Below are 27,856 nucleotides of genomic sequence, written 5' to 3'. Positions count from 1 at the left end.
TTGTTTCTCATCCATGGGCCTGGGACCTTCTGCACTGAGGTGTGACTCTTCCCAGATAACGTGGCACAAGCCTTTGACCAGTCCGCTTTAAAATGTTGGTCCTTACGTTGCCACTGGGCTGTTTTCCCTCCCCTGCTGAGCCCTTGTTGGACCAATGGGAAGAGAAAGGAGAGTGGGAATTCTGCAAGACTTGGGATGCCTTTAGATATGCAGGTCAGGCAGGCCGTCTTCAGACCAGAGCAGACTCTTGAGGCTTTTTCACTTTTCCCGAGAAAGGAAAATGAGGAGGGGGATGGTTGTACCAAATCAACATTTCACTTGTGTGCTGTTTGGGGAATGCTCCCAGAATGGGACTGGTTCCATCCTTCCCAGAGTGCCCTCTGCCTGCCGGAGGAGGAACGCCTCCTCTCTGGACAGCAGAGTTATGCTGGGCTATCCTTTTATGACCCTTCTGGGGGGAGACATGCTCTGGGCCTTAAAAGCGTATGTGAGCAATCCTTCACAAGAATCCCCGAGGGCACCTCCGGCAGAGATGCTGAAGTGAAATACCCAAGCAGAAGAAAGCAAACCCCGAGGAGGAAAAGACACCCGTTCCAAGCAGCGCTGCCTCTTTACCCCAAGATGGGTTTGGAAACGTTTCCCTGCGAGAGACGAAAGGGCATTTGTGTTTCAGCTGCTCAAACCTCCCTTGGCTCAGCCCCTCTGATGTTTTCTGTTTATAGATTGGGCTCCTGGCAAGACGGCATCTATTAGAGAGAGTCCATTATCGTATTGGGTCTTTTTTCCCTCCTGGCTCATCCATTACAGGCCAGCCTCCTCCAAAGCGTTCAGCCTGAGCAGAATAGCTAATGTGGAAGGCAGAAGAAGGTCTAGGAAGGACAAGGGGGAAAGTTTCTGAAATGTCTCTTCTCTGAATGATAGCCTTTCCCCAACATGCCCTTTCAAGAACCATTTTCTTGGATGAAGCCATAAAGAATCCTGTTGCCAATGTGAACAGAAATGGTGTGGCACACAGAAGCACCCGCGTCTGAATCCAGATGAAATAATACCCTTTCGAAACAACAACACAGGCTATTAGATTTGGAGAGGATGTTATTACTATTAATTAGATATATTTTCCTCCCAAAATGCTCTTGGCAGCTGACAAACGATGCAATGATGTCCCACTGTGGAATTATCTTAAAACTGTTTCAGAATACAAAATGCAAAATGTTGCAGTGCTGAATCCTCCTGCTTGGCATGTCAGCCGTGCTCTCATCCAGGATACTTCCTCCTCCACCCCCGGCAAACAGCCCATCGCCATGAATCCTCAGTTCACACTGGGCTGTTTTGCCCACACATCCCTTAGGGTTTTCCCCCTAAGGGTTTTGTGTCCTGTTCCAAACGTTTGGGTTCCCACACACATGCGCGCGCACACAGACATCGGTGGGGATGGTGCCATTCGGTTAGACGAGAATCCTTACTAGGAGAACAAGTTCACTGTGCGTATCCTGTCCCTGGGATTCCATCATACCTGGACTACAGTAGCCGCCGTCCCTGACTGTTGGCCATGCTGGCTGGGGGCTGATGGGAGTCCAACATGACACTGGCTCCCCCGCTCTGGCGCGATGAAGAAGCAGGGTCCAGAGTGGAAGATGGGAGAAGGGGCAGGCATGAGTCGTCTTGCTTGCAGTCAGCGGAGGCAAGGAGCTGAATTAATACCACCACCACCCTCCATGTCTCATCCGTCAGCGTACCCCGTCATATTGAGTGCTGCACTTGGGCTCTGTTGTTTGCCTCTGGCAGTTGGTGGCCTTCGCTGGCACAGATGCTGTAAGGCTGTGCAGCGTCTTGCCTCCCATGCTGCCTCTCTCTCTCCCTGTGCATCCACAGTTCACAAGCCCTGCACCTGTGCGCACCCCACTAAGATAATGTACCAGCAGTTGCCAGCCTGGTGCCGTCCAGATGTTGCTGGGCTGCAACTGCCATCATCACTGGCCATGTTGGCTGGAGCTGAGGGGAAGAAGCTCTGGAGGGCGCCAAGTTGGGGAAGGCTGCTATCTGCTAAGAGTGAACCCATTCTCCGAAAGTGGATCCTTTGCAGCCGAAGCAGCGCCACCCATGGAAAAGCTAGAAGTATCAGCGGGCTTGAAGAAGAAGAAGATGAAGATGATATTTGGGGGGGACTTAAATCATGCAGGAACATTTAAAATCCATTTAATCTAGTTAGGTCCCCCCCCCCCCCAAAAAAACAACTCTTGAGAAGCAGAGCCATCCCATGGTTGTTACAAAACACTCTCTTTAACCTCCTCTCCCCAGTGGTTCTGCATCTTCCATCCCCCCCCCTCCTTTTTGTACTTTGCTTGTAGCTTTGCATCTTTTCTGTTCTTCCTCCGGACCTGTTCTTCCATTCTCCACAAATACAGAAGTATCTCTTTCTATGCTGTCTTGAAGCAAGAAGTCAGTGCTGAAATGTCACAGTCTCTTCACACAGCTTTTGGACTTCATAAATATTTCAATTAAAGACAACAGTTTCCATTTTGCTTTTCCTGATCAGCTTCCAAAGTCGTGACAGCCAAGCCCTTTCCTTTTCCAGGAGGCCTGGATCACATCTTATCTCTCCCCCCCTCTTGTTTTTTTTTTTTTTGTAACTTGGAAGAAGCCTCAAGGAAGTGACTGTGGGCTTTCCAATATTGACTTAACCCTCCCCTTCACTCTGGGGGATTATATCCATCTCTGTTAAGTAGTTGCCTTTTATGTCACTTAAAGGCTGCGACGTTACCTGAAGATTTATCCCCACCGCCTAGATTGTAGAAATGAAGTATTAAACTAGCTCACCCAGCTGTCCTGTTGGCAGAGAGTGAGGGAGTGGGCGGTGCGTCACTTGCAGGCGTTCGCTTTTTCCTAACCCTTCTCCAAGAGTTAAACGCATGTAGAGCAAGAGTTCGGGAGCCTGTACTCCATCATTATTTAGAGGACCATATTACCAATATGGCAAGAAGTGGCAATGGGCACCCACTGAAAGAGGTTTAGCCACCTCCTCTTTCTCCTCCGTAAATTTGTCCATCAGTGGCTCCTAGCAGCAATGGCTATGTTCCTTCTGCACTGTCAAAAGCTCTGAATGCCAGTTCTGGGAATCGCCAATGGGGGAGAGTTACTGTTGCCCCCAGTACCCTGGTTGTGGGCCTCTTCCCATTGGGGCATCTGGTTGGCTGCTGTGAGAACAGGATGCTTGCCTAGATGGGCCACTTTCCCTTTTTAGCAGCTGGCTGCCCTTACACGCTTTCCATCATCCCTGGCTGTTGGCCATGGTGGGTGGGACTGAAAGGCCACAGGCTCCCCACCCCTCGTGTAAAGGGTGTGATGTAATGGAGCAAGTCTTCTGTGGACATGGTCCAAGAGCCTGCCTCCTCATTGTATATTAAATCACAAATGCCCCAGTAATTCTCTCCTCTGTCCATCTGAAGGGCAAGGATGTGCAGGGAGGGGCGCTAGGTGGCTTCTTCATAGCCGTGGAACTCTTTTGGGGCAGAGTTCTACTCTTGAGCTTCTTACAGAAGCACTGTTACTCAGCCTGGCACTTAGAGGCCAGGGTTACGGGTTTTTGAGATGGTGGGGAGGAGAGAGGGCATAGTATTCATCTTTTCCCTGTTTTTATTAGGTGTATTATAATTATTATTCATGTCTTGTTCTGAGCACTAGAGATGAGTGTGCAAGACATGCAAATAATTTGTTACCTGAGCTGTATGCCCAAGATGGTCCTCTAGTTTTACAAAGATGGTTTCCAGCGTTCCAAGAGGCAGCTGGGCAGCCATCTGTTGGGAATGCTTTGATTTGGATTCCTGCATTGAGCAGGGGGTTGGACTGGATGGCCTTACAGGCCCCTTCCAACTCTACGATTCCTCTCAGTCCCATGGCACCTGTTCTCCTCCTCCGAGGGCCAAGATGTGAAACGTGCGCATGGATGTTTCGTGTTGTCTCCTTTTCTGTGGCGTTTTGTTTTTCAGTTTGATGCTTTGGCATTTGTTGCAGGTTGCTATGGGATACGTCCTGACTTAGTGAACGAAGGCTGGACCTGTTCTCGGTGCTCCGCCAATGCACTGCTAGCGGTAAGTCAAACCTTTTTCCAAGGCAGCCCAAAAAGGCTAGATTTGTTTTAGGCAAGGCTAATGTGCATGTCCCAGCTTAGAAAGGCCCATCCCATCTGGCTTAAGTTGATTTCAGACTTTGCCTTCACAGTCCTGAGGGCCAGAAACATGCTGCTTGCTTGTTTTTGTTTTAAAAGATTTTCCAGATGCTACATCAGTACATGTGCCCCTGAAATATATATACTTAAATATATGTACTTAAGCCACCTGTCCCCAATCCTGGGTCTCATCCATGTCACTCCAAACGCTGCATCACCTGTGCGTACCTCAGGGAGACAGCCACTTTCACAAGCACTAGGACAGGCAGGACCTATTACATCCAACAGAACATCACCCGCAGGTCCTGCAATATAATTTATCTCATCAAATGCGAAAGACCAGGATGTCAAATCCGATACTTAGGTAAAACCACAACTGACCTACGCAAAGCTCAAAGCTCTATAACTGCCACCTTGGTAACAGCATTTGTATGTTAGCTGCTGATGAAGGCGGAAGCGGAAACGTTTTGTTAATATAATAAAAACCTCTGTTTTGTTAATCACAATTACATTCATCTATCTATCTGTCTATCTATCTATCTATCTATCTATCTATCTATCTATCTATCTATCTATCTATCTATCTATCTATCTATCTATCTATCTATCTATCTATCTATCTATCTATCTATCTATCTATCTATCTATCTATCTATCTATCTATCTATCTATCTATCTATATCCATCCATCCATCCATCCATCCATCCATCCATCCATCCATCCATCCATCCAATCTATCTAATCTATTTTATCTTTGTATTCTTCCTTGAAAGGCCTTTCCCCCCCTTCAATTGCTAACCTTTCCCTCCACTATTGTGTCTATAGGATTGCTGTCTCTGTAATCTCAGGGGAGGAGCCCTTCAAAGGACCACAGATGGAAGGTAAATCGAGGGGTTTTTTTGTTTTTTTTAAAAACCGTCTACCTGAAGTTGGTGGATGACATTCCTAGTAGGTGTGATGCCTCCTCCTGGAAGAAACAAGCACTGCAATTTCTGATCCCCACGACTCCTCTGCCCAGAGTCCTGCACCTCTTCCAGAAGAGTCTGCTGCTCCTGCTCAGTAAGGAGGAAGCCATCCTGGAGACTTCGCCCACCTGTTAGGAGGGGAGGAGACCCACTTGTTGAGTACAGAATGCAACGCGGCTCTTACCTGTTAAGCACATTCCATACTCACCTGTCACGGTTTAACTGTGGCCACCAGGATGTTTTATTCTGTTCTTAACAAGAAGATCCTCAAAATCCCATTCCTTTGGCTACCTTTCTGGGCGGATTTGCTCTCCTCTTTCCATTTGTAAAGTCTGTCGGATGGTTTAGGCTACCTTGATCTGTTGGGTGTGCATGTGTCCGTCCATCCATGTCCCCGTCCCTGCCTTTTTATGCTTCAGGAAGATTTTCTCAGCTAAGCTTTCGGCTTAATAGTTCTGTTTTTGCTTTTAAATTGGTGGTGCTGTGACTTGCCTGCAGCTGGCCTCCTAAACAACCGTCTTCTTTTCCTTACTGAGAGATGACGGGGTTAAGTGTGGGTGGGAGGGGACATTCTTCAGACCAAGGCTGGGGAACCTTGTGGTCCTCTAGATGTTCTTGAATGAAAATGCCCATGCTCCCTGATGGTTGGCCATGCTGGCCAGGACTGATGGAAATTGGAGTCCAACGATGTGGAGGGCTCCAGACTCCTCATTTCATGCTTTAGAGCAGTGGCTCTTAACCTTTTTTGAATCATGCAGACTCCTTTGAGAATCTGATGAATCTGATGAAAGCTATGGACCCTCTCCTGAGGAAAATGAAAATTTTGCATGCAGTTTATTTTTATTGCATTGGAAATTCCTTTTGGCCCTGGTTCCCAGACCCACTGAAGGCCTTCCATGGACCCTCTAAGAAGCCCTGCTTAAGAAACGTCTCTCTTGAGACTCAGTTGCCACAGACACACACCATAGGAGAGGAGAGCATACTGCCAAAGAGTCAAGAACAAACTCACAATAAAACACAGGAATTAAAGGCTCAGAAGGAAGGGAAGAGTTCTAGGGTAGATGAGAGGACCCTGGCCACCATTGACCTCAGGTAGGGTTGGTCTGGTGAGAGGGATGAGAGAGGAGGCAAAAGGCTTTAGTGGGCCCTGTCTGTTTTTTTCCGGTAGGAGACATCATCCCTATCAGGAATGTCACATATCCATCCTCAAGTAAATAAGTGCTGTGATCATCAGAGAGCGGATTCGTCCTGCTGCAAGTCTGTGTGCCAGATGGTGGTAAATACGTCCCCGGAAGAGGGAGTAATGCCATCAGCTCTCAAGGAGGCAGTAATAAAACCAATTCTAAAGAAGCCCTCCTTGGATCCCCAAGATCTGAACAACTTTCGCCCAGTCTCAAATCTGCCATTCCTGGGCAAGGCGGTTGAGCGGGTGGTGGCGAAGCAGTTGCAAGTGCATTTGAAGAAACGGATTATCTGGATCCATTTCAATCAGGCTTCAGGCCTGGACATGGGACTGAAACGGCCTTGGTCGCCTTGGTGGATGATAGAAGGAGGGCGTTGGATAGGGGCGAATGCACCTTCCTTGTCCTCCTGGATCTCTCAGCGGCTTTTGATACCATTGACCACAGCATCCTTCTGGACTGCCTGAAGAGGTTAGGCATAGGGGCAGTGGTTCCGTTCCTTCCTCTCTGGTAGGTACCAGAGAGTGGCATTGGGGGATAAGGTTTCGGATCCTTGGCCTCTCACTTGTGGGGTGCCACAGGGCTCCATCCTCTCCCCGATGCTGTTCAACATCTATATAAAGCTGCTGGGGGCTATCATCAGAAGATTTGGGCTAAGTGTCACCAGTATGCTGATGACACGCAGCTCTATCTCTCATTCAAATCTTCACCGAGGTTGGCTGTAGAAACCCTATCCAAGTGCCTGGAGTCGGTGAGTGGCAGGATGGGAAGGAATAGGCTGAAGCTGAACCCTGACAAATCCGAGGTACTGTTTGTGGGAGACAAGGGAAGGTTGGGGGATGTTGACCTGGTGTTCAGTGGGATACAATTGCCCCTGAAAGACCAGGTCCGCAGCCTGGGGGTCATTCTTGACTCCCAGCTGCCCATGGAGGCTCACGTCTCGGCTTTGAGCCGGGCGGCACTGTATCAACTCCATCTGATACGGAGGCTGCGCCCCTACCTTCCTAACCATCTGCTCCCATCTGTGATACATGCCCTGGTCTCCTCTCGCCTAGACTACTGTAATGCGCTCTACGTGGGGTTACCCTTGAAAACGGTCTGGAAGCTGCAACTGGTACAGAATGCGGTGGCTCGCCTGATTAAAGGCAGCCGCCGGCAAGATCACATCACTCCAGTGCTGAAGGAGTTGCACTGGTTACTGGTTGTTTTCCGGGCCCAATTCAAGGTGTTGGTTCTGACCTTTAAAACCCTATACGGTTTCAGCCCAGTCTATCTGAAGGAGCGCCTCCAGCATCAGCAGTGATGCCGCTCAACAAGATCAGCCTCAAAAGGCCTTCTCTCCATCCCACCAGTTAAAACAGCTAGACTGGTGAGAACTAGGGAGATGGGTTTTTCAATTGTGGCCCCCACTTTGTGGAATTCCCTCCCAAATGATCTCCACCAGGCCCCCTCTATGATGAGCTTCTGCCGGGCCTTGAAGACCTGGCTCTTCAGGCAGGCTTTTGGGGTGGGTTAGGATTTATTATTATTGTTGAGATTTTTAATGTTTTAATGTACTTGTATGTTTTTATTTTGTACGTCGCCCAGAGTGGCTGGACACAGCTGTTTGGTGACACCTTCTGACATATCGTTGTGAGACCCAAGGGAAGAAAGTCGCTTTTTCTTCATCCTTCTGTCCGTCTTGGTTGTTTTCACAGGTGGGTCCACGTCATCTGTGCGATTGCCGTCCCAGAGGCCCGCTTCCTCAACGTCATTGAGCGCCACCCTGTAGACATCACTGCCATTCTAGAGCAAAGGTGGAAACTGGTAAGAGCCAATCAAATGGGTGACAAAATGCCCTTCCACTTGAGATACGGCTTTCTAATTCCCTTTTAGATTTTCGTCGACATGTTAAAACATTTCTATTTCGACAAGCTTTTAATATGTAAATGTTATTGATTTATCCAATATTAATTTTTGCTAAGTTTTAAAAGGCAATCGTTATCGTTCTATCCAATATTAATTTTAATTGATGCTTAATGGATTTGTTATTTAATTTTTTGAGTTTTATTTACATTGTATGAGTTATATGGTTGTCCGCCGCTTTGAATTCAGTGAACGAAAGCGGGTTATAAATTGGCAAATAAATAAATAAATAAATAAAATGAGGAGCATGCTTGAGAAGTGACCCATGTGTTAAAAGAGCTCTGGCCCGCCTTGGCTTGGAGATTAGGAGAGGGGCTTTGTTGATGCTTTTAAGACATCCCCTCTCTGTCCTTCCCTTCCTCCCCACGTGCAAATGGGACGTTGGTCCATGCTCTGAAGGTAAAAAGCGTTCATTATTCAGGCTGGAGAGTGACGGCGCCGAATTGATACACAAGCGATAAATTGCAGGGAGCTACCTTCTTTATGGATAACCTGACATTTCCAGCTCGCCATCCTCTTCATTACCCACGCTTGTAACAGCAAATTAAAAATCCTTTTTTTACACGGGACTTCCTTGTACTGCTTAATGGGCCTCCCCAGAGAAATCTCTTAGGTCCTCTGCAGCTGCCAAGAGGCTTTTCAGCTTGTCCCATCTCTGTGTCTGTGCAGCGTGGCTCTGGAGTTTTCGAGCAGCAGCTTTCTGGCAGGCGTTTGGTCTGGAGATCTGTGTCTTTTTCTCCCCCCCCCCTCCATCTGCCCCCATGTAAGTTTCAGAATTGGAATCCTGGGTCACATTCACACCATACATTTGAACCGCATTTTAAACCAGCTGGCTTCCCCCAAAGGATCTCGGGAATGGCGGTTACAGGTGCTGGGAATTGTAGCTCTGTGCATTTCCCTGTACAGCACAAAATGGGCGAATTTCCAGCGGTTTCCTGGCTGTGGGTTGAGGTGACCAGAAGGGCTGGGCATGTCAGCATATTGAGTCTGGCTGTGGCGCTGCAGATGAGGCTCTGTGTTCAGCTGCTGCAACAGACAGACATTAAGATCCACAGCCCTCCTCCGTTGAGAGAACCCTTGGCGCCGTGGCAGGACGCATGCTTGGCCTTTAGGAACGTCCCTGGTTCAGCCTCCACTTAAAGGACTGGAGTAGGGCTGGGATCGCTGGTCCGATCAAGCAGGGCTGTGGAGTCGGTACGTCAAACCTTCGACTCCGACTCCTCTGTTTTTCTACTGTCCGACTCCAACTCTGACTCCTTCATAAATGGCGAATGTATATTATTTATTATTTGAGTTATATCCCACCTTTCCTCCCAACAGGAGCCCAGGGCAGCAAACAGAACCGCTAAAAACACTTTAAGACATCATAAAAAGACCTTAAAATACATTAAAACAAAAAAATTAAATTATTAATTTTATGTTGACGTCCGAGTCTGTATGTTTCTACCAACTGTGACTCCACCCCAAATTGCTTACGACTGCACGACTCCGACGCCACAGCCCTGCGATCAAGGCAGTTTCCAGATGTTCAGAGGCACCATTTTGAAAATGGAATTCCTGGTTATGCAGCGTATTTTGGCTATCTTGAGTGGAGTCAATCCTCAAGTCTCAAAGGGCAGTGGGATGCCTCTGGCAAAACTCCTGCATTGCCCTTCTTTGCACTTCCCAGAATTGGGGAGGGGGGCAAGAGGGCTTTGAAGGGCTCCAAAGCCATATCTGGGAAGAAGGGATAGGCCCGTGTGTTCTGCAGTTTTTCGTCCTCCTTGCTGCCTTTACTCCTTGGTTCACTGCAGCCCTGCCAGTCTCAAAGCTAACAGGAAGCTCAGCTGGCAAATAAGGTTGCATGTCCGTGTAGACTTTGCAAGGGTGGGGGACGCCTTTGGGGGTTTCTGCTGCCTGTGCACGGCATGGCAAGTTGCGGCCAAAATCTCAACTCCATTAGGAAACGGCTAGGCCTCTTGCTCTCCTCACTGCCATAGTTCACAGAGCACGTGTGTGTCTTTGAATTCTTGTTCAGATTCAAGAATTCACCTGCAGCACCCCATGTTTTTAACCTTTTTTAATCGTTTTTTTTAACGCTGTTTTGTTTTAATATATTTTAAGATCTGTTTTTATGATGTTTTAAAGTGTTTTTAGTGCTTTTGTTTGCCGCCCTGGGCTCCTGCTGGGAGGAAGGGCGGGATACAAATTAAATAATAAAATAATAAAAATAAATGCCATAAAGGGGGGGGAGTTCTTTCCCCCCCCTGCCACTTTTTTCCTTTTGCTGTGAAATCTTGAGTGGGTGAAATAGACCGGGCTTGAATTAGTCTCTTGGCGGGAGGGAGAACCAAGCAAGGCATCAGAGGGGGACTCCCCCACGCCAAGGCGCCAAGCCCCCACGCCCATTGCTTGCCCCTCTGGACTGTCTTCGACTGCGCGGTGACAGGAGGCCGTTTAGGAAATGCTCAGACGCAACTGCCTAATTGCTAGTTAGGAAAAAGGAGTTCGGTGTTCCAGGCTTGGGAAATGGGCCTGGGCTTTCTTTGAGCAAGGAGGAGATGCCAGGATGAAGGCCAAGGCGCCCCTGGGATCCTCTGTGGCGGAAAGAAGGACCCAGGAGCGGGAGAGGAAGGCGTCTCTCTTACTCTCACAAAGGCTGAAGCAGATGGCGCTCAGAAGACAATGAGGGGCAAACGGCTCTCTTGTCTTCCGCCTGCTGGGTCTGGGCCTGGTGCGGTCCTAGAATAGAGGCTGAGAGCTAGAGAGTTTCCCCTGAGCTACCCAGAGACTCTGTAGCCGAGTCCCTCTGTTGAAGCACGCAGCACTGTGGGCGCCACGCAACTGCAGCTGCTAATGCCAAAGCAGGATAAGTCTATGCACACGACCCTTCCGTGTTTGCACTGCCAGACTGTGGAATTTGTGATCAGCAGCTGTTTTTCCAGACCACTTTGACAGCGGTTCACGGCCTGCCACCAGGTTCCATTGCCCACACCACTGTTCTTGTCCCCAGGGGGGCAGATTTGGCCCCAGAGTGGCTAGTTGCTGACCTCGGGGCTAATATTTCAATTTGGGGCTGCAGAATAAATGCCGCTCTGGTGGAGTGAAGGAAAATGGATGTCTGTTCACCTTTTGCCTTTCTATCTTTGGGAGCAGGGAAGATCTCTTCTTTTGGGGGGAGGTCCCCAGTAGTTTCCTCCCCCTCCCACATGCAAGTCAGGTGTCAAGGCCACACTCTCCTTTGTCAAAAGAGCAATGTGCTGCTTGGTTTATAGAGAACACCATTTGTGTGGCTCCTGATTAATGGGGCTTTGCGGGGCCCGTGTCTGTAAATTATTTATGATGCAGGGGTTCAGAATAATTAGCTGTCATCTCCTCTGTGGAGTACATGAGTTGTGGCATTCATCGTGGGGCAGACAGCCCATTTCTTACTTTTTGCCATGATGGCAAGGATGATATGATTTTTCAGTGTGCCTTTATTTCCGGAATATGTATCTGCGTGGTGTTCTACTTTGCTCCCTTCATCTCATGCCTTTAAAAAAAAAATTCTGCCATTTTCTTCCCTGACAACATTTTATCCTGAAGGACTGATGACTGAAGAAGATGCTCAGGAACTTTCTCCTTGTCTGACTGGCCAGATGCATTTATGTCCGAGTGAGCGTGTCTCTCCACCCGCTCCACCCCAGCCCCTTGACAGTGTTGTTAACTTAATTTGCTAGAAAACTGGTTTGAATTGAACGGGTTGACCGACGGGAGGCGGTGAGGGGAAGCAGAATGTGGATGAGTGAGGTGGTTCTAGATCAGTGGGTTTCAATTGTGTTCCGGTGGACCCTGGACGTTCCTCAGACGTTTATCTCAATGAGAAGATAAAATGTGTAGACTCATCCCTGAATGACCAGCTCCAGGCGCTATTGGATGAAACCGATTATCTAGATTCATTTCAATCGGGGTTCAGGCCTGGTTTCGGCACTGAGACTGCCTTGGTCGCCCTGTTTGATGACCTATGTCGGGAGAGAGACAGAGGGAGTGTAACTCTGTTGATTCTCCTTGATCTCTCAGCGGCTTTTGATACCATTGACCATGGTATCCTTCTGGAGAGGCTTGCGGAATTGGGAGTTGGAGGCACTGCTTGGCAGTGGTTCCGCTCCTACTTGGCGGGTCGTCTCCAGAAGATAGTGCTTGGGGAACATTGCTCGACACCGTGGGCTCTCCAATGTGGGGTCCCGCAGGGCTCGGTTCTGTCTCCCATGCTTTTTAACATTTATATGAAGCCACTGGGGGCGGTCATCAGGAGTTTTGGAGTGCGTTGTCATCAGTATGCTGATGACACGCAGCTCTACTTCTCCTTTACATCTTCTTCAGGTGAGGCAGTCGACGTGCTGAACCGTTGCCTGGCTGCGACAATGGACTGGATGAGAACTAACAAACTGAGACTCAATCCTGACAAGACTGAGATGCTGTTGGTGGATGGTTTCTCTGATCGGATGGTGGATATATACCCTGTCCTGGATGGGGTTACACTCCCCCTAAAGGAACAGGTGCGTAGTCTGGGAGTCATCTTAGACTCTTCCCTCACACTTGAGGCTCATGTAGCCTCGGTGGCCCGGAATGCGTTCTACCAACTTCGGTTGGTAGCCCAGCTACGTCCCTATCTGAGTAAGGAGGACCTTACATCAGTGGTACATGCTATGGTAACCTCGCGTCTGGACTACTGCAATGCGCTTTACGTAGGGCTACCTTTGAAGACGATTCGGAAGCTACAGCTAGTGCAAAATGCGGCGGCCAGACTGCTAACAAGAACTAAGCGGTCTGAGCATATAACACCTGTGCTAGCCCGTTTGCACTGGCTTCCAATATGCTTCCGGGCCAGATTCAAAGTGTTGGTACTTACCTATAAAGCCTTATACGGCGCGGGACCACGATATCTGTCGGAACGCCTCTCCCGATATGAACTGGCCCGTACACTACGGTCTACTACGAAGGCCCTCCTCTGGGTTCCGACTCATAGGGAAGCCCGGAGAGTGGTGACAAGATCTAGGGCCTTCTCAGTGGTGGCCCCCGAACTATGGAATGGTGTCTCTGAGGAGGTGCGCCTGGCGCCGACACTATCATCTTTTCGGCGCCAGGTTAAAACCTTTCTCTTCTCTGAGGCATTTTAATTCCTGTTAATTCTAAATTATTATATTTTGATTTTAGACTGTACAGTTTTGTGTACAGTTTTGTGTTATTTTTATTGTATTTTTAATGTTCACCGCCCAGAGAGCTGTTGCTAGTCGGGCGGTATATAAGCTTAATAAAATAAATAAATAAATAAATAAATAAATAAATAAATAAATAAATAACTAAAGGGGTCAAAGGCGAGTGGCATGGGCCAGAGAGTTGGGTTGCAGAGTTAGGCAGACAAGGGTCCGGAGGGCCAGAGGCAGATGATGTGGTCTCAGAGTTAGCGGTCATTTTCCAGAATGGCCAGTTGGGTAGGAGGCAAAGCAGGAGGAGTCTATTTTAGCACCGCCCCTCACTTGCAGGTTGCTCAGACTGAGGAACTGAGCCTGGGGCAGTCACCAGGCCCCTATTGGTTCATCTGGACGCCTGCTCTAGATGCACTGACAAAACCACACTACTGCCCTTGGCCATTCCAGGGGGAGACACTGTTGTTGCAACCGAGATAGAGCTGGAAGCCGGCTCTCCACAGAACTGCCCTGGCATCACAGAGGGGAAAGAGCGTGGACCCTCCTGCCAGATTCCTGGCACCTTACACAGGCAGTTTGTCCTCCATTATCTATCTTTCCCGGCCATATGCTAGATACATCCTACCGTATGGTCTCGGCCTGTGCTGAGCAGCAGTTATAACCCATGGTTGCAGCCTGGAATGTGCCCCACAATTCCCTGCACTGCACAGGTCTTCCAGGGCAAACATGTTCCCTGAAGAAAGGCCCTTCGCAGGGCCAGCTCATTTCAGCATCAAATAAATCTGCACTGGAAGCCATTCCGGTTCTCATTGTCAACACCAAAATGTGACAACGGGCCATTCCACCAATGACAGCATTTCAGAAGAGAGGAGGTGAACTGGGCCTTTGGGCTTTACCTTGCCTGGCCTTTTTTGCCTCTGAGCCGGCCTTTGCCGCAGCTCAGAATGTAGCTGCTTTTAATGACCTGTGCCTTTTTATCACTGGGGAAGATCTGTTTGAATGCCAAGGTGATCGCCAAGAGTGAGATGCTTAAAAAGGACAGATAATGCTGTGCTATAAGAGGGAGAAGGGAGAAGCATTTAGACAGTGTAAGGATGTTGGGGGGTTTCTTCCAGTATTGGGAAAGAAGTCGTCATTCTAGAAGAAACTGGGGAGATCTCGTACATTTTTGATGTAAACTATTTTGATGTAGATAAAAGGGTGAAACTTTTGAGGGTTCTTTTTTAAAGAAACAGCACATAGAGTAAATTTGATGTGGTGGCAGGTGTGTTAGATGAGTAATGCTTTTAGTTGTAGATATATTTTTGTGTATGTAACTTTATTGGTCTTTATTTTGGATATTTTTTGGCTTGTATACATGTTCATCCTTTTTTTTTTTTTAAAGGCCAAGGTAAAGCCTGCTGTGAAGTATGCAACAGAAGCAGCTAGTCAATATCAATGAGATCTCATTATTAGATGGTCAATACCTAAATCCCTCCCTGTCTAGTGCAAGCGCTGATATATGACATGCCCAATAGCAGCACCTCAAGGGATCCTTTAGTTTCTCTGCCTTGGCTCAGAGGCACAGATCTGGCCCTGGGCTAGTAATTAGCAGTGAGGGGTGGGGTGGGGAAGTATCACTGTCCCAGAGGCCAAATTGTGCCCAGTTAACTGATTTTTTTCCTTGCAATAAACCTTTTGGCAACATTATAATATTGTGGATGTGGGTTGAGAGAGCAGTGCCTTCCTAGAGTTACCTCATGGCTGAAGGGACAGTTGGTCTAGGTGTGATTTAGACTTCTGAGCCCACGTCTTACGGTAGCTCCATCTGTAAGTCAAATTGTTCCAGGTGATTCAAGCATGCGAGCCACACTGCAGGTGAAGGCACAACCACCACCACCGGTTTCTGATGTGGGGGAAATTTGGCAATCAGTAAGGCTATGAGGGAAACCCGTTAGTGAACTTGTGATGAAGGGAAGATACGGTGGGATGACTCTGTTCCAGGGGTGGGGGACCTGATTCCCAACTCCCATCATCCCCAACCAGCACAACCAGTGTTTAGGGACGGTGAGAGTCGTAGCTCAACAACATCCACAGAGGTGATCTGATTCCCTATCTCTGGATGATCTAGTCCATCATTCCCTAGCAGTGGCCAGCCAGGTGCCCTTGGAAATGCAACAAGTCATGAGCAATTTCCTTCCCCTGTTGTTGGCTCCTAGCATCTGGAACTCAGAGGTATGCTACGTCTGAACATGGAGGTTCCATTTAGCTTGCCTGGCTAATAGTCCCCAGCCACCGGCGTGCTCCTTGGGTTTTCCAGTGTGTACCACTCAGTGTGTTCCCTCCAGTGTTTGGCAAAAGTTTTCATCAGGGAGCTTGAGGTGAACATTGCCCAAATTTCCATGGTGGTGTTTAGCTTTCTGACAGGCAGTAACACCAGCCTTTATTCCTCCCCAGAAATGTGTGTACTGCCGGAGGCGGATAAAGAAAGTGTCCGGCGCCTGCATCCAATGCTCCTACGAGCACTGTTCCACCTCTTTCCACGTCACCTGTGCCCACGCAGCAGGAGTGCCCATTGAGCCGGATGATTGGCCCTATGCTGTGTCCATCACCTGCTTCAAGCATAAAGCAGCCAGCCACATGGTAGGTCTCAGTGGCTTGCCAGCCCTCTCTCTCTCTCTCTCTCTCTCTCTTTAAAGCCTCATTTCATTTGTGGTTGTTTTATAATCTGCCGTTTGTAGATCCCATTTTCAAGGGAGGTATCTCTGGGTCAGACGGTGATTACCAAGAACCGGAACAGCCTCTACTACCGGTGCAAAGTGATCGGTGTGACAACACAGACCTTCTACGAAGTCAATTTTGATGACGGCTCTTACCTTGACAATGTTTACCCAGAGAACATTATGGTAAGTGGCACAGTCTTTGCCGTTCTAGAGGGTTGTGCGTTTTAACTAAAATATTTTTAACATGACGGGTTTTTTTGGAACATCATTTGAGCTGAACATTTAGAATTAGTTTGGAATTTATGAACAGCAGGCAAAAAACCCCCTAACTGCTTGTATTGTACCATCCACGGATGAGTGGTTTCGCAAGCTTTGATGGCAAAGCTTAGAGAATTGGTGCGTTTACAAGACATGTGAGGCAGCATCAGGAAACATTTGAGAAATGGTGGTTCAGTTTATTTGTTACACGAGTCATTTTAATATGAACATCAACGTACATATAAGGCTTCTTCGCTGCTGTCAGAAATGGTGGAATGTTAGATGTAAGATAGATTAAAATTGATTTATAGAGAGATGTACCTGTACTCTATATGCTGTAGTTTGGGTATGCAATTAATTGAGAACATAAGAGCCCTGCCACAGGTTGGACTTGATGGCCTTATAGGCCCCTTCCAGCTCTCTGATTCTATGAATCTAAGTGGCCAACCAGATGCCTGGGGGAAGCCCACAAACAGCACGTAAGTGCAGCAGCAAACCTAAGAACATAAGAAGAGCCTGCTGGATCAGGCCAGTGGCCTATCTAGTCCAGCATCCTGTTCTCACAGTGGCCAACCAGGTGCCTGGGGGAAGCCCGCAAGCAGGACCCGAACAACTCTCCTCACTTGTGATTCCCAGCAACTGGCATTCCGTTGCTGATAGCCGTCGTGGTTACTAGCCACTGATAACTTTATCTTATTGTCTGTGCTTGGACAGTGCAACCTTTTTATATACAGTATTTATAACAAAATACAAACACACTCACACCAGTTCAAGATAGGTGCCCAGTGGCTGTTGCTCTGAATTCTAGCGAGCCCCAAGATTAAAAGAGCATTTGGAAGCATGTGGCTCATGGACAGAATGGAGCCTGCCCTTTGAATCCTCTCTTAAAATGTATCTGGATGATGCGGCCCCTTCCAAGGCTTCCTTAGCGGGGAGTGCGTGCGCCATCAGGCGTTTCAGCAGGTTTCCTCCCGCGGCGTTTTTCTGACTTTCTTCCCTGACTTGCTTCTCAGAGCAGAGACTGCCTCCAAATGGGGCCACCTGCTGAGGGCGAGTTGGTTCAGCTGCAGTTGACCGATGACATCACTTACCAAGCCAAGTTTATTACTGCCCATATCTGCCAGATCTTTCAGGTAAGAACCCAGCAACCCCCGTGCCTTCACTCTCCGAACCAGTGTTTTTTTAAAAACGGTATTGTCCTTGCATTTGAAATCGTCAGCCTTGCCTAGGTGTGGAAAGAAGGATGGCAGGCGGGTCCCACAGTGGCTGCAGGACAAGGACTGCAGCTCAGGTTGCTTGATAGCCATTCTCATTCAATTCCACAGGTAGAGTTTGAAGATGGCTCTCAGCTGACGGTCAAAAGAGGCGAGATCTACAGCCTGGAGGAGGAGCTTCCCAAGAGAGTAAAATCACGCTTGGTAGGTATCTCTGGGGCCCTTTTACCCAGAAGCAGCTTGGAGTTGTTTTCCCAGAACTGTTCTGATGCAGTGGACAAAGGTTGTGCCCCCTTTCTAGGTACTGACTTGCTGAATAGGCTACCTGTGACTTCCAAGCAAAGAGCTCCCCTGGCCAAGACAAAGTCCAGCTTAAAAGCCCATGTCACCCAGGCCCGTTCATAAGCATTCTAGCTACTCTGGGTGAAAGTGCCAGTGTTAGAATGTTCACAGACAGTTCGTCTTCTGTGAAGGAAGTGAGAAGCAAAGAGCTACATGAGGCCATCGACCTAAGGGGTTACCTACGGCGATTGGCAACAGGCATCCAGGGTATCAGCAAAAGCCTTCCCCAGCCCTACCTGGTGATGCTGGGGATTGAACCTGGGACGTTTGGCCTGCAAAGCACGTGCGCTGCCACTGGGCTGCGGCCTTTCTCCGTAGCTACAGAAACAAGGCGGCCTGACAGCACTGTTGCTTCTCAGTAGGGCTGATCTGTGGGGCACGTGGAGGGCATGTGCTGGTGCTTTCCCCATGTATTCATTCTGAAAGAGGAGGAGTGAGCCGTTAACCCGCTTAGCCTGTAGAACAAGGCAACGACAAGGTAGATCTGGCTCATCGTTAGGAAGAACTTTGTTAATTGTAGAAACTCTTCGGGTGCAGTTGTCCATGAGGGCTGTGGAGAGAGACTGACCAGGATGGTTTCCTAGGAAGGAAAAGATACTCGGTGGGATCCAAGTAACGTCTTCTCAGAGCAGACCCCCCGAAATGAATGGATCTACGCTGGGCAGGTGCATTCATTTCAGCAGGTCTGCTCTGAGTAGGACTAAGGTTGAATGCAACCCACTGGACATAAGTACCCTGATGGCTCGGACCAAAGGCATGTTTGCAAAGCGCTCAAGAGAACTGTGTGACGGGAGGCGTGCATATGTCATGCATAAATCTTCTGATTCGGAGAGCAGCCAGCCAGATGGCTCCAAGAAGCCCACAAGCAGAGACGGCAGCATCTGCCTCCTCTTCCTCCAGCAGCCAGCAGCCAGTGGCGTTTTGCTTCTGGGCCTGCTCATAGCTGTGAACACGCCCAGGCCTCTCTGAAGACGGCTATGCTTCCTTCCAAGCCTTGAAGCCATCGCCGCCTGTGGCGTGCCGTGTGCATAGGTGAGCAAGCCGTCACTTGGGCCAAATGCTGCACACGGATGGCCGGGCGATTGTCCCGTCTATGGCACACGTTCATTATGCGGCGGCGGTGAATATTAAGAATATGAGTAATAACAATATCGCCAAGCTGTTGCTTGTAACTTACCATCCTTTGAATACAACGGAAGGAAAACCAAACGGCCAGTAAATGGTGCTGCCTTTGTTTAGAAATGCTATAAAGTATTGTCCACCTCAGGATTAAGGTAAGTTTGTTGGCCGGAGGGGCTCCTCCCAAAGGCAGTGCTTCTGTGTGAAATGTTGTCTTCTAAGTGCTCGCCTTCTCTCTGCCCCCGTGCCTCCTGGCTTTTCCCCTCATGCCTGTCATTTTCCTGTCAATTTTAGTCCCTCAGCACTGGGGCTCCCCAGGAAGACACCGTCTCGGGAGAGGACTCAAAAGCAGCCAAGCGCCCTCGCGTGGGCAACGCCAAGAGCCCTGACGAGAGCGGGCCCAGTCCCGACTACTTTGCCATCATGGAGAGCCTGCTGCAGACCCCCTTTCACCCAGGAGCACAGAGCAGCGGCATGTTCTGAACCGGGAGGAGCAACGGTTTCATTAAAAAAACAAAAAAAAAAGCAACTCTTTTGAACATCCCTATTCACATCCCTGCGAAAAATAACTTAACTAGAAAACTGTGGAGCGAGAGACCCAGCCTTTGTGCAATAACTTGCGAGTTGATTATTTTCTTCCCTTCTTGCTTTGGACTTCAGAGGAGCTTGCCCTGCTCTGGCCTACCTCTGTTCTTCCTGCCGATGGATTTTCCTTTTGTGGGGGGTCCCGTTCCCCGTGGAAACGTTGGAAGAATATGTGCAACTGAACTTTAGAACTTGGTTTCGTTTTGTCTGGCCGCTTTCCATTGGTTAAAAACTTGGAGAAGCATTCAAAATTTACAACAGTGACTCCAGTTTTTAAATCTCAGCCATTTCTCTCTCTCTCTCTCTCTCTCATATGAATTTTTTTTCTTTCTTACATTTCTTGAAAAGGTGCTATTTCCCTAACTACTAAAGCCGCCTTTATGGAATTAGCGATTTGTGTATGTGTGCATATGTACACACACACACATATATAAATTGCCTTTGACATTTTCTATTAAAAAAAAGGAACAATGCGTTAAAAAAAAAACAACACAAGCAGCAACAACGCAATGAAAAAAGGGAAGATTTCGATTTCCACCATTTTTTTCTTGGAACATGGCTTTAAAACATGAAATTTCCCTTCTGATGCTCTTTAAGAAAAAGGGTTGCTGCCATGTTGGGGAGAGGGAGAGGAGGTTTTCTGAAATACCTTTTTATGGGGAAAAGATATTGGGATAATGTTTGTGTTGGACAAAAAGTTTTCTCTTCTGCTGAAATGTTTTGTAATAAATAGGAGCATCACAACAGCTACTGGATGGGATTCAGTGTTAACCCTTGTATGAAAGCTGAATAGGTTGTCTGTTGCATCCCTGTCCTTGGAGGATTTCGTATTTAGTGTTTGGAACAGTTGCACATTTCCTCCCTAAGCATTGCGTTGGCATGAGTTTCAGTTAAGAAACATCAGTCGTTTGACTGTTCTTTGACAGGTGATGGAGAGAGGCAGTCAAATTATTACTATTTTTCAGGGAGGGAGGGACTCCTGATTCCCCATGCAGAGGCAGTTGTGGTGTCTGGGATCAGCTCTGCCCTGTCAACAGCTTGCTTCTGTTTAATTCCTGCCTCTTGATGACTACACATTTCATGTGGGGGAGGAGAGGGGGAAAGGGTGGCTAGCCTTCACTCTGTCTCCAAGATCTGCCACATTCTTCGAGCGGTCCTGAGCATGATCTGCACAGAAATCTTTTTGTCCTTGTTTCGTAGTTGGCTGAGAAGTTCTTCCTTGATAGTGGGTCTGGGACAGGAGAGGTATTTCTGGGTGTTGAAACATCCATGCTTGAGACAAAGGCCTTTGCGAGAGGCTGGACTTTGTCTTGCAGGAAGAGTCAACAGCTATGAATTTGTTTGGGTGTGGGGAACCGAAGCAAGCAGGCTGGGCCCCCGATATAGATTGGACTAGATACATGAATCTGTGCAGATACCCAGTTCATGCTTTTGTGTTGCACGCATCCAGCCCTGGCTTCTTTTGATGCGTTTGATTTATCATTTGCAACACAGAGCTCTGTGCGCACAGGCAAATAGGACTCTCCGTGTCTTAAGTGGCAGGCCTCTTACCTCTCCCATCCCTGGATGTGCATATGTACTGACCATGCCGCAGCACGGCTTGCGCCAGGAAAGAACAAAAGTATTTCAGTAGAAAACTCTTCCAGGAGCTTGTCACAACAGGTGGTGGTGCGGAAACTTTTCCCCATGTTGCATCCCATAACAGACACCGTCTTGCCCTTCCAAGCTAATAAAGGACTTCTGCGTTCCTTTGCAGACTGCTTTCTTCTCCCCTCCACTTAGGAATTGGAGGTTGAGGAGAGGTTAAAAATTGTGTTTTTACCTCCCAGCTTTCTTCTGAATGTGTGTGAATTTCCACAAATGCCACCTTTTGCGAACTATTTTGGGACTTACTTTTTTAAATCTCTCCTTCTCCCCGGCAAAAAAAAACCCATACAGAAATCTTGCATGACAAACGAGATCTTGCCAAGCTAAACTTCCTTGACATCTTGCCATTAAGAATCAGAATACAGGAGAAACCTCCTTCTCTGTCGTCACGCCCCCCCCCAACACGCACAATTTTTCTTCATATCCATCCCGATGCATTGCTCTCCTCTTTAGAAAAGAAAAATGGCAGAAAGGGGAACATGGCTTGTATGAAAGACATTTCTTCAGAAAAGAAGGAACATGCGGCAGTAGTTTTAAGGCAGCGCTTGAAAAAGAATTTGGAGCTGCCTGTTGTTTGCTCTTAGTAAACTTTGGGGGTGGGGAGAGGGAGTGGTCAAGGGTGGGGCACGCTGGTTCAGGATGGGCTGGTTGCAAGAGAAGGGGAAATGGGGTCCACTGCATGGATAAATGCTGACTGAAGTACCACCATTGCTGTAATTATTGTGTATATTTATATTGTAAAAAACCCCCCAAAACATTGTTCTCTCCCCCACTCCACCCCCAAGTATTCAGATGGTGAACTTTGATTTTTGTTTATGCCGTGAACCTGGCTTTTGTAGAACATGCATCTTTTCTTTTTGCTGGTTGTAGTTTTTGTTTCATATTCCCTCACAGAGACCCCTTTTTCTAATACACGTACCAGTTTTGGGAATGATTTTGTGATCTCTTTGGGGAAAGGGCCACTATGGAGAGAGAACGAGCAAACCTCCCTCCCAACCCGCCTCTCACTGACTTTATATTTGTAAGTGGTCTATAAAAGGGGCTTTGTTTCCTCTTACAGCCATGTGATTCCTTTTTCTTGTTACCCCCGTTTGCATCCCTCCCTTCCCTTCCCCTCCAGTTTACACTCAATTAATGCTACAGTGATTGCAAAAGTAGGGGACTGCCTTGGTGAATGGCTCAGCGTCCTCCTCCCCTAGGAAAGATTTCCCCGAAACACAGTTTGTATCCAGTTTTTGGTGCTACAAAACCAGAAGCTGCAGGCCCCCAACTATTCTCTGGTTCGAGGCCAGCGGAGATGAGAGGAGCGGGAAATGAATGCCGTTCCACATTAGCTGGTACTTAAATGTCGACTGCTTCCGAACCTGAAGGCTGTAAAGAGCCGTCAAGCCTGCTAACCATTCATTCATGCATCTGTGCCACATCTCAATCAATCTACCGGTGCAATCCCAAACTCAAGATCTGCTGGGGTGAGTGAGTTTGGAACAGGTGGGTCTTGAGCTGCCCCAAGTGACCCGGGGCTACGTCGGTGTAACTCCCTCAACCCGGCTGAGCTGCGGTGGAGCTCAAGGCGGTGTAAATCCAAACCAATGGGCCGAGGAGAGACTTGCACATCTAGTCCAAACTTGTTTCAGCTCCGTCACGTGATCTGGCAACCTGAGTGGTGTGAGTCAAACGACCAGTAAATGCCTGGTTCCCATATTGAACGAAACAGACCTCCAGCTAAGATGGGTGGGTTGGTGGGCAGAATACGCAAGTGTCGCTTCTGCCTTACACCCCGACCCAGGAGAATTTGCTCCTTCCTCGAAAGAGCTTTGTGGAGATGCGCCGCTGTCCCCACCCCGAGGACTGGGCAAGGCAAATGCCAGCCTGTCAGCGCACCTTGCCAGTCCACAACACCTCCCTCTTAACGCTCCTCTATTTACTGCCATAATCAGAACTCCGTAAAAGGGGGAGAGAGCAAAGCTGCCCACTATTAAATATAATTGTCATTGTGACAGGCCCATTGTGGGATGGAAAATTTGTGCCTTTCAGAGCTGTCTGTGTGATAAAGAGCAGCGGTAAAATCAGAAATTAATCCCCTGGCAAGAGAATGACATGGTTATCACTGGGTTTGCTGCTAACAACTTACTCAAGGCATCTCTTCGGGGAGGAAAGAAAACCTTCCTGTTTTCTTCTCCTTGTAGCTAGCAGAGGGCAAGCCGTTGGCTTATTTTTGTTCTCTTCAATCTAAAAACAAAATCGGTGTTGCTTTGTTCATGGGTATGATGGGCACAAGGCTCCTGTTGTCATAAAGAAACCTGCTCCCAAAGTGGGAAAGTTGTTGTTGTGTCTGAAGGTGATCTGTCTCCACTAAGGGAGCTCAAAGACAGAGCTTTGCAGGATGAGGACCGGGGGTGGCAGGGACCGGCTTCCAGAAAACAGGAAGAGTAATAAGACAAGGAGAGCAAGTGGGAGCAACAATTGCCCTCTGCCATTGGGACCCCCAGCAGCCTCGGATCCCTTGGGACATCCCAAACAATCCCAAACCACAACCTCTTCCATATGTACTGGGTGCCCAGACCTTGCCTTGCATTATGTATGAAAGTTACCATCCCATAATTTCCCACACCTGTTTCCTTAGCTGTGAAGTTGAGAGCAGGGCTGGCATCAGAAGTGGAGCGCCCTGAGAATTGGCAAGGTGAATTGTAAAAAGCAGGGTGTCCAAGCCATGAATCCTCCTGCCCTGCCTCTGATCTCCTTAGGTGCCCCAATCCAAAGTGAGAGCGGCTTTTTCGTTTAGAGGAAAGGTGAGCGAGAGGTGACCTGTATGAAATTATGCATGGTGTGGAGAAAGTGGATAGAGAGAAGCTTTCTCTCCGTCTCACATAACACCAGAACTCGTGGACATCCAGTGAAGCTGTATACTGGAAGATTCAGGACAGATAAAAGGATGCACTTCACACAGGATTAGAATCATTCATGGAGGATAGGACTACCAAGGCTACTAGCCGCAACGGCGATGCTCTGCCTCCAGAATCGGAGGCAGGACACCTCTGAAGACCAGTTAGTTTAAACTCCTGGAGGGGAGAGTTGCTGCTGCTGAACTCTGGTCCTCCTTGTCGGCTTCCCATTGGGAGGCAACTGGTTAGCCACTGTGAGAAAAGGATGCCGGACTGGATGGGCCACTGGCCTGATCCAGCAAGCTCTTCTGATGTTTTAATGTTCTTATGTTCTCAGCTAAAGCATCTTGGTCAAACTCAGTAAATGTCTTGATTTTTCTTTATTTAAAAGATTGATATACTGCACTTCACAGCTGGTCTAGCACAGTGGGGAGGAGAGCCTGGCTGGGAGTCTAGAGCCTGCGAGTTCAAATCCCCACTCATGTCTCCTGAGTGTCAAGGGCCAGCTAAAGATCACCCCTACAGGGAGGTGAGTGACGTGCCCTGCCATCTGTGCAGCTGTGGGCAAACTGCACAGTCCCAAGGAGCCCAGTTGCCCCCCAGCTGGCAGTTGCAGACAAGAAGGGGCTGGCTTGTGCAGCTGTGGCAAGCTGAGCAGGCCCTAGCCAGCTGGGGAGGACTAACCGCAGAGGGAGGCAATGGGAAACCCCCTCTGAATATCGCTTACCATGAACACCCTATTCATAGGGTTGCCATAAGTCGGGATCAACTTGAAGGCAGTCCATTTTCCATACTGCCTTAAGCAGAGGTGCCAAGGTGGTTTATAAACCCTACCAACCTTTTGGAATTCCCTCCCCTTATATATAAGACGAGAGCCAGGGTGGTGTAGTGGTTAAGGTGTTGGACTACGACCTGGGAGAACAGGGTTCGAATCCCCACACAGCCATGAAGCTCCCTGGGTGACCTTGGGCCAGTCGCTGCCTCTCAGCCTCATGAAAACCCTATTCATAGGGTCGCCGTAAGTTGGAATCGACTTGAAGGCAGTACATTTACATATTAGATAGTCACCATCTTTGTTGTCTTTTTGGCCCCTACTGAAGACTTTCCTCTTTCAACATGCCTTTTTTTAAGCAGAGACCCTTATTGCAGACTGCATCTGTATTGGAATTGTTTTGTTCAGATATTTTTGTTTTCAAGAATTGTTTGTAAAGATGTTTCTTGTTTTTAACATTTTTATAACCTGTTGCTTGCTGACCTGGGCTCCCTTCCGGAGCAAGGGCGAGATACAAATTTAGTAATAAATAAAATCAAATAAAATATACAAATATGATAGCATCTAAAGAGTTTGGTGCCAAAAGGATAGCCATGTTTCCACCCTGGGGAGGGAATTCCACAAAGGAGAAGGTTCTTATCTCTTTCATGCTGCCTCTTGCCATATCTCCGATGGCGAGGCAACCAGCAGAGAGCCATCGAAGAAGACCTTGGCGCACAGGCAGGCTGGCACGGGAGGAGCCGTTCCATGTGCACCTTCAGCCCAAGCCATGTAGGGCTTTTGAAGGTAAGTCCCGGCACTTGTGCTCAGAACCCAACAGAAAGCTAGTGACGTTTTTTAAGAGAGAGAGTTGGTAAGAGAGTTTTTGGTAAGAGAGAGAGTTTGCCACCAGTGAGTTCCCAGTCCAACCGCCTGGCCGTTGTATTTTGAACTAACTGCACTTTCCAGACAATCTTCAAAGGCCGCCCCTCTTGCAACAGGTTGCAGTAGCCATTCCTAGAGGTTACAGAGTGTGGATACTTCTGGGCAGCCTATCAGCATAACTCCATTTTTATATCTCCAGTTTGCATGAGGCTTGCATTCATCCAACCTTCCTGGTCCAAATCGCACTCTGCCGGCTTTTTGTTGCACTCGCCTGGATAACCGAAGTGCTTTCCTTCTGTCTGTATCATATGCCATTTTCAGCAGAAACTTCCAGCGTGTCTCTCGTTGATCTGGAGTTCGGGCACTGGTTGGCTGCACATACCCCAGAGACGCTAGTCACGGGGAAGAAAGCGTTGGAGATGCACCAGTCCTAGGAACAACATAGGAGGCTGCCTTATCCTGACTCGCACCGTTGGTCTGCATAGCTCTGCCCGTTGTAGGGATTGTACAGCAATGTGCTGCGCTAGATGTCGTCAGCGTTTCTTAAATTGTGTTTGGATTGCTCCTTTGATTGTATTACACCTTGCACGCCACAGAGTTCAGATTGTAATGCTGTCAAGTGCAATATGTGGCTGCTGTTGTTTTCAGAGGGTGCTAGGTTTGTTTGTGTTTTAACACGGTGTAAGGTGTTGGACTATGACCTGGGAGACCCGGGTTCGAGTCCCCACACAGCCCTGAGGCTCCCTGGGTGACCTTGGGCCAGTCTCTGCCTCTCAGCCTCAGGCGGAGGCAATGGGAAACCCCCTCTGAATACCGCTTACCATGAAAACCCTCTTCATAGGGGCGCCATAAGTCGGGATCAACTTGAAGGCCGTCCAACACATTATGCATTATCATCAATATAAACATTAACATTTATTGCATGACACTGTAATTATATAGCATTATATTATGAATTAGAGAGCCAGTGTGGTGTAGTGGTTAGAGTGTCGGGCTACCAACTGGGAGACCAGGGTTCGAATCCCCACACAACCCTGAAGCTCACTGGGTGACCTTGGGCCAGTCGCTGCCTCTCAGCCTCGCAGGAAGGCAATGGTAAACCCCCTCTGAATACCACTTACCATGAAAAACCTATTCATAGGGGCGCCATAAGTCGGGATTGACTTGAAGACAGTCCATTTCCAAGTCACTTGGGGACTTTTGGGTATCAAGCAACTAATAAATCCAATTTAATAATAATAATAATAATAATAATAATGCCAATGAAATCCAATATGACTGTTTAATGCAGACATGCCACGGACCACCTGAATGAAGCCCACAGACCACAGATCGGAAACCCCTGGTCTACACTGATTGGCAGTGGCTCTCCAGAGTTTTGGGCAAGGAATGCTTTGCAGCCCTACTTGGGGATGCTGCAGGAGATTGAACCTGGGACCTTCTGCGCGCAAGCCAGATTCTCTAGCCACTGGGCTATGGCCCTTCCCCTCCCATCAGCGTCCCCCAAACCAGCCCAGCTGTGCTCCCCTCAGCATCATACAGGCTGTTGTGAAAGACCCGCTTTTGCTTGTTGAGATCCTGAGGATCTGCTGCCCGTCAGAGCGGGCACCACTGGCCTAGATGGAGTGATGGTCTGATCTGGTATGAAAACAGCATCATATATTTGAAGGGGGAGCTGTAGATCAGTGTCGGTGCATGTGCATTGCATGTGGAAGATTCACGGACAGCCGTTGTCCCTGACGGAACTCAGTCCTGTGAGTTTTTCTTCCGGTTTTGACAGGGCTGAGCAATACTGAGCTAGATGGACCCGTGCTCTGACTTGGGATAAGGCACCTTCCTGCCTTCCCACATGTGGCTCTGTTCATCCAGACCACGAGTGTACCTGTCCCTTTTTTAAAAAAACTAGGAAGGCCAGAGACTGAACTTGGGACCTTGTGAATGCTAGGCTGATGCTCTAACCACTGAGCCTCGTTGCAGGCATCCTGGTCTCTACAATTGGGGAAAGGGCTGTAGCTCAGTGGTTAGAGCATCTGCCTTGCATTCACAAGGCCCTAAGTTCAGTCTCTCATGGCATCTCCAGGTGTTG

At 48.4% G+C, this 27,856-nt stretch overlaps 1 protein-coding gene across 1 annotated transcript in view; it reads left to right on the top strand.

Annotated features, from left to right (window-relative positions):
• Positions 1 to 22,309, top strand: part of KDM4B (lysine demethylase 4B) — a 168,342-nt gene extending 146,033 nt beyond the window's left edge. The window contains exons 15-22 of the mRNA XM_061600866.1: positions 4,012 to 4,088; positions 4,992 to 5,047; positions 8,010 to 8,118; positions 15,822 to 16,007; positions 16,106 to 16,270; positions 17,359 to 17,478; positions 17,671 to 17,763; positions 19,315 to 22,309. Coding sequence (XP_061456850.1) covers positions 4,012 to 4,088; positions 4,992 to 5,047; positions 8,010 to 8,118; positions 15,822 to 16,007; positions 16,106 to 16,270; positions 17,359 to 17,478; positions 17,671 to 17,763; positions 19,315 to 19,503 — 995 coding nt within the window. The 3' untranslated portion in view covers positions 19,504 to 22,309. The remainder of the gene's footprint in view (positions 1 to 4,011; positions 4,089 to 4,991; positions 5,048 to 8,009; positions 8,119 to 15,821; positions 16,008 to 16,105; positions 16,271 to 17,358; positions 17,479 to 17,670; positions 17,764 to 19,314) is intronic.
• The last annotated feature ends 5,547 nt before the right edge of the window (positions 22,310 to 27,856 follow it).

The sequence above is a fragment of the Rhineura floridana genome, chromosome 18 (genome assembly GCF_030035675.1).
Source record: "Rhineura floridana isolate rRhiFlo1 chromosome 18, rRhiFlo1.hap2, whole genome shotgun sequence".
Taxonomy (NCBI): Eukaryota; Metazoa; Chordata; class Lepidosauria; order Squamata; family Rhineuridae; genus Rhineura; species Rhineura floridana.
Note: the sequence above shows the minus strand (reverse complement) of the source record. Positions and strands in the feature narration are given on the sequence as shown.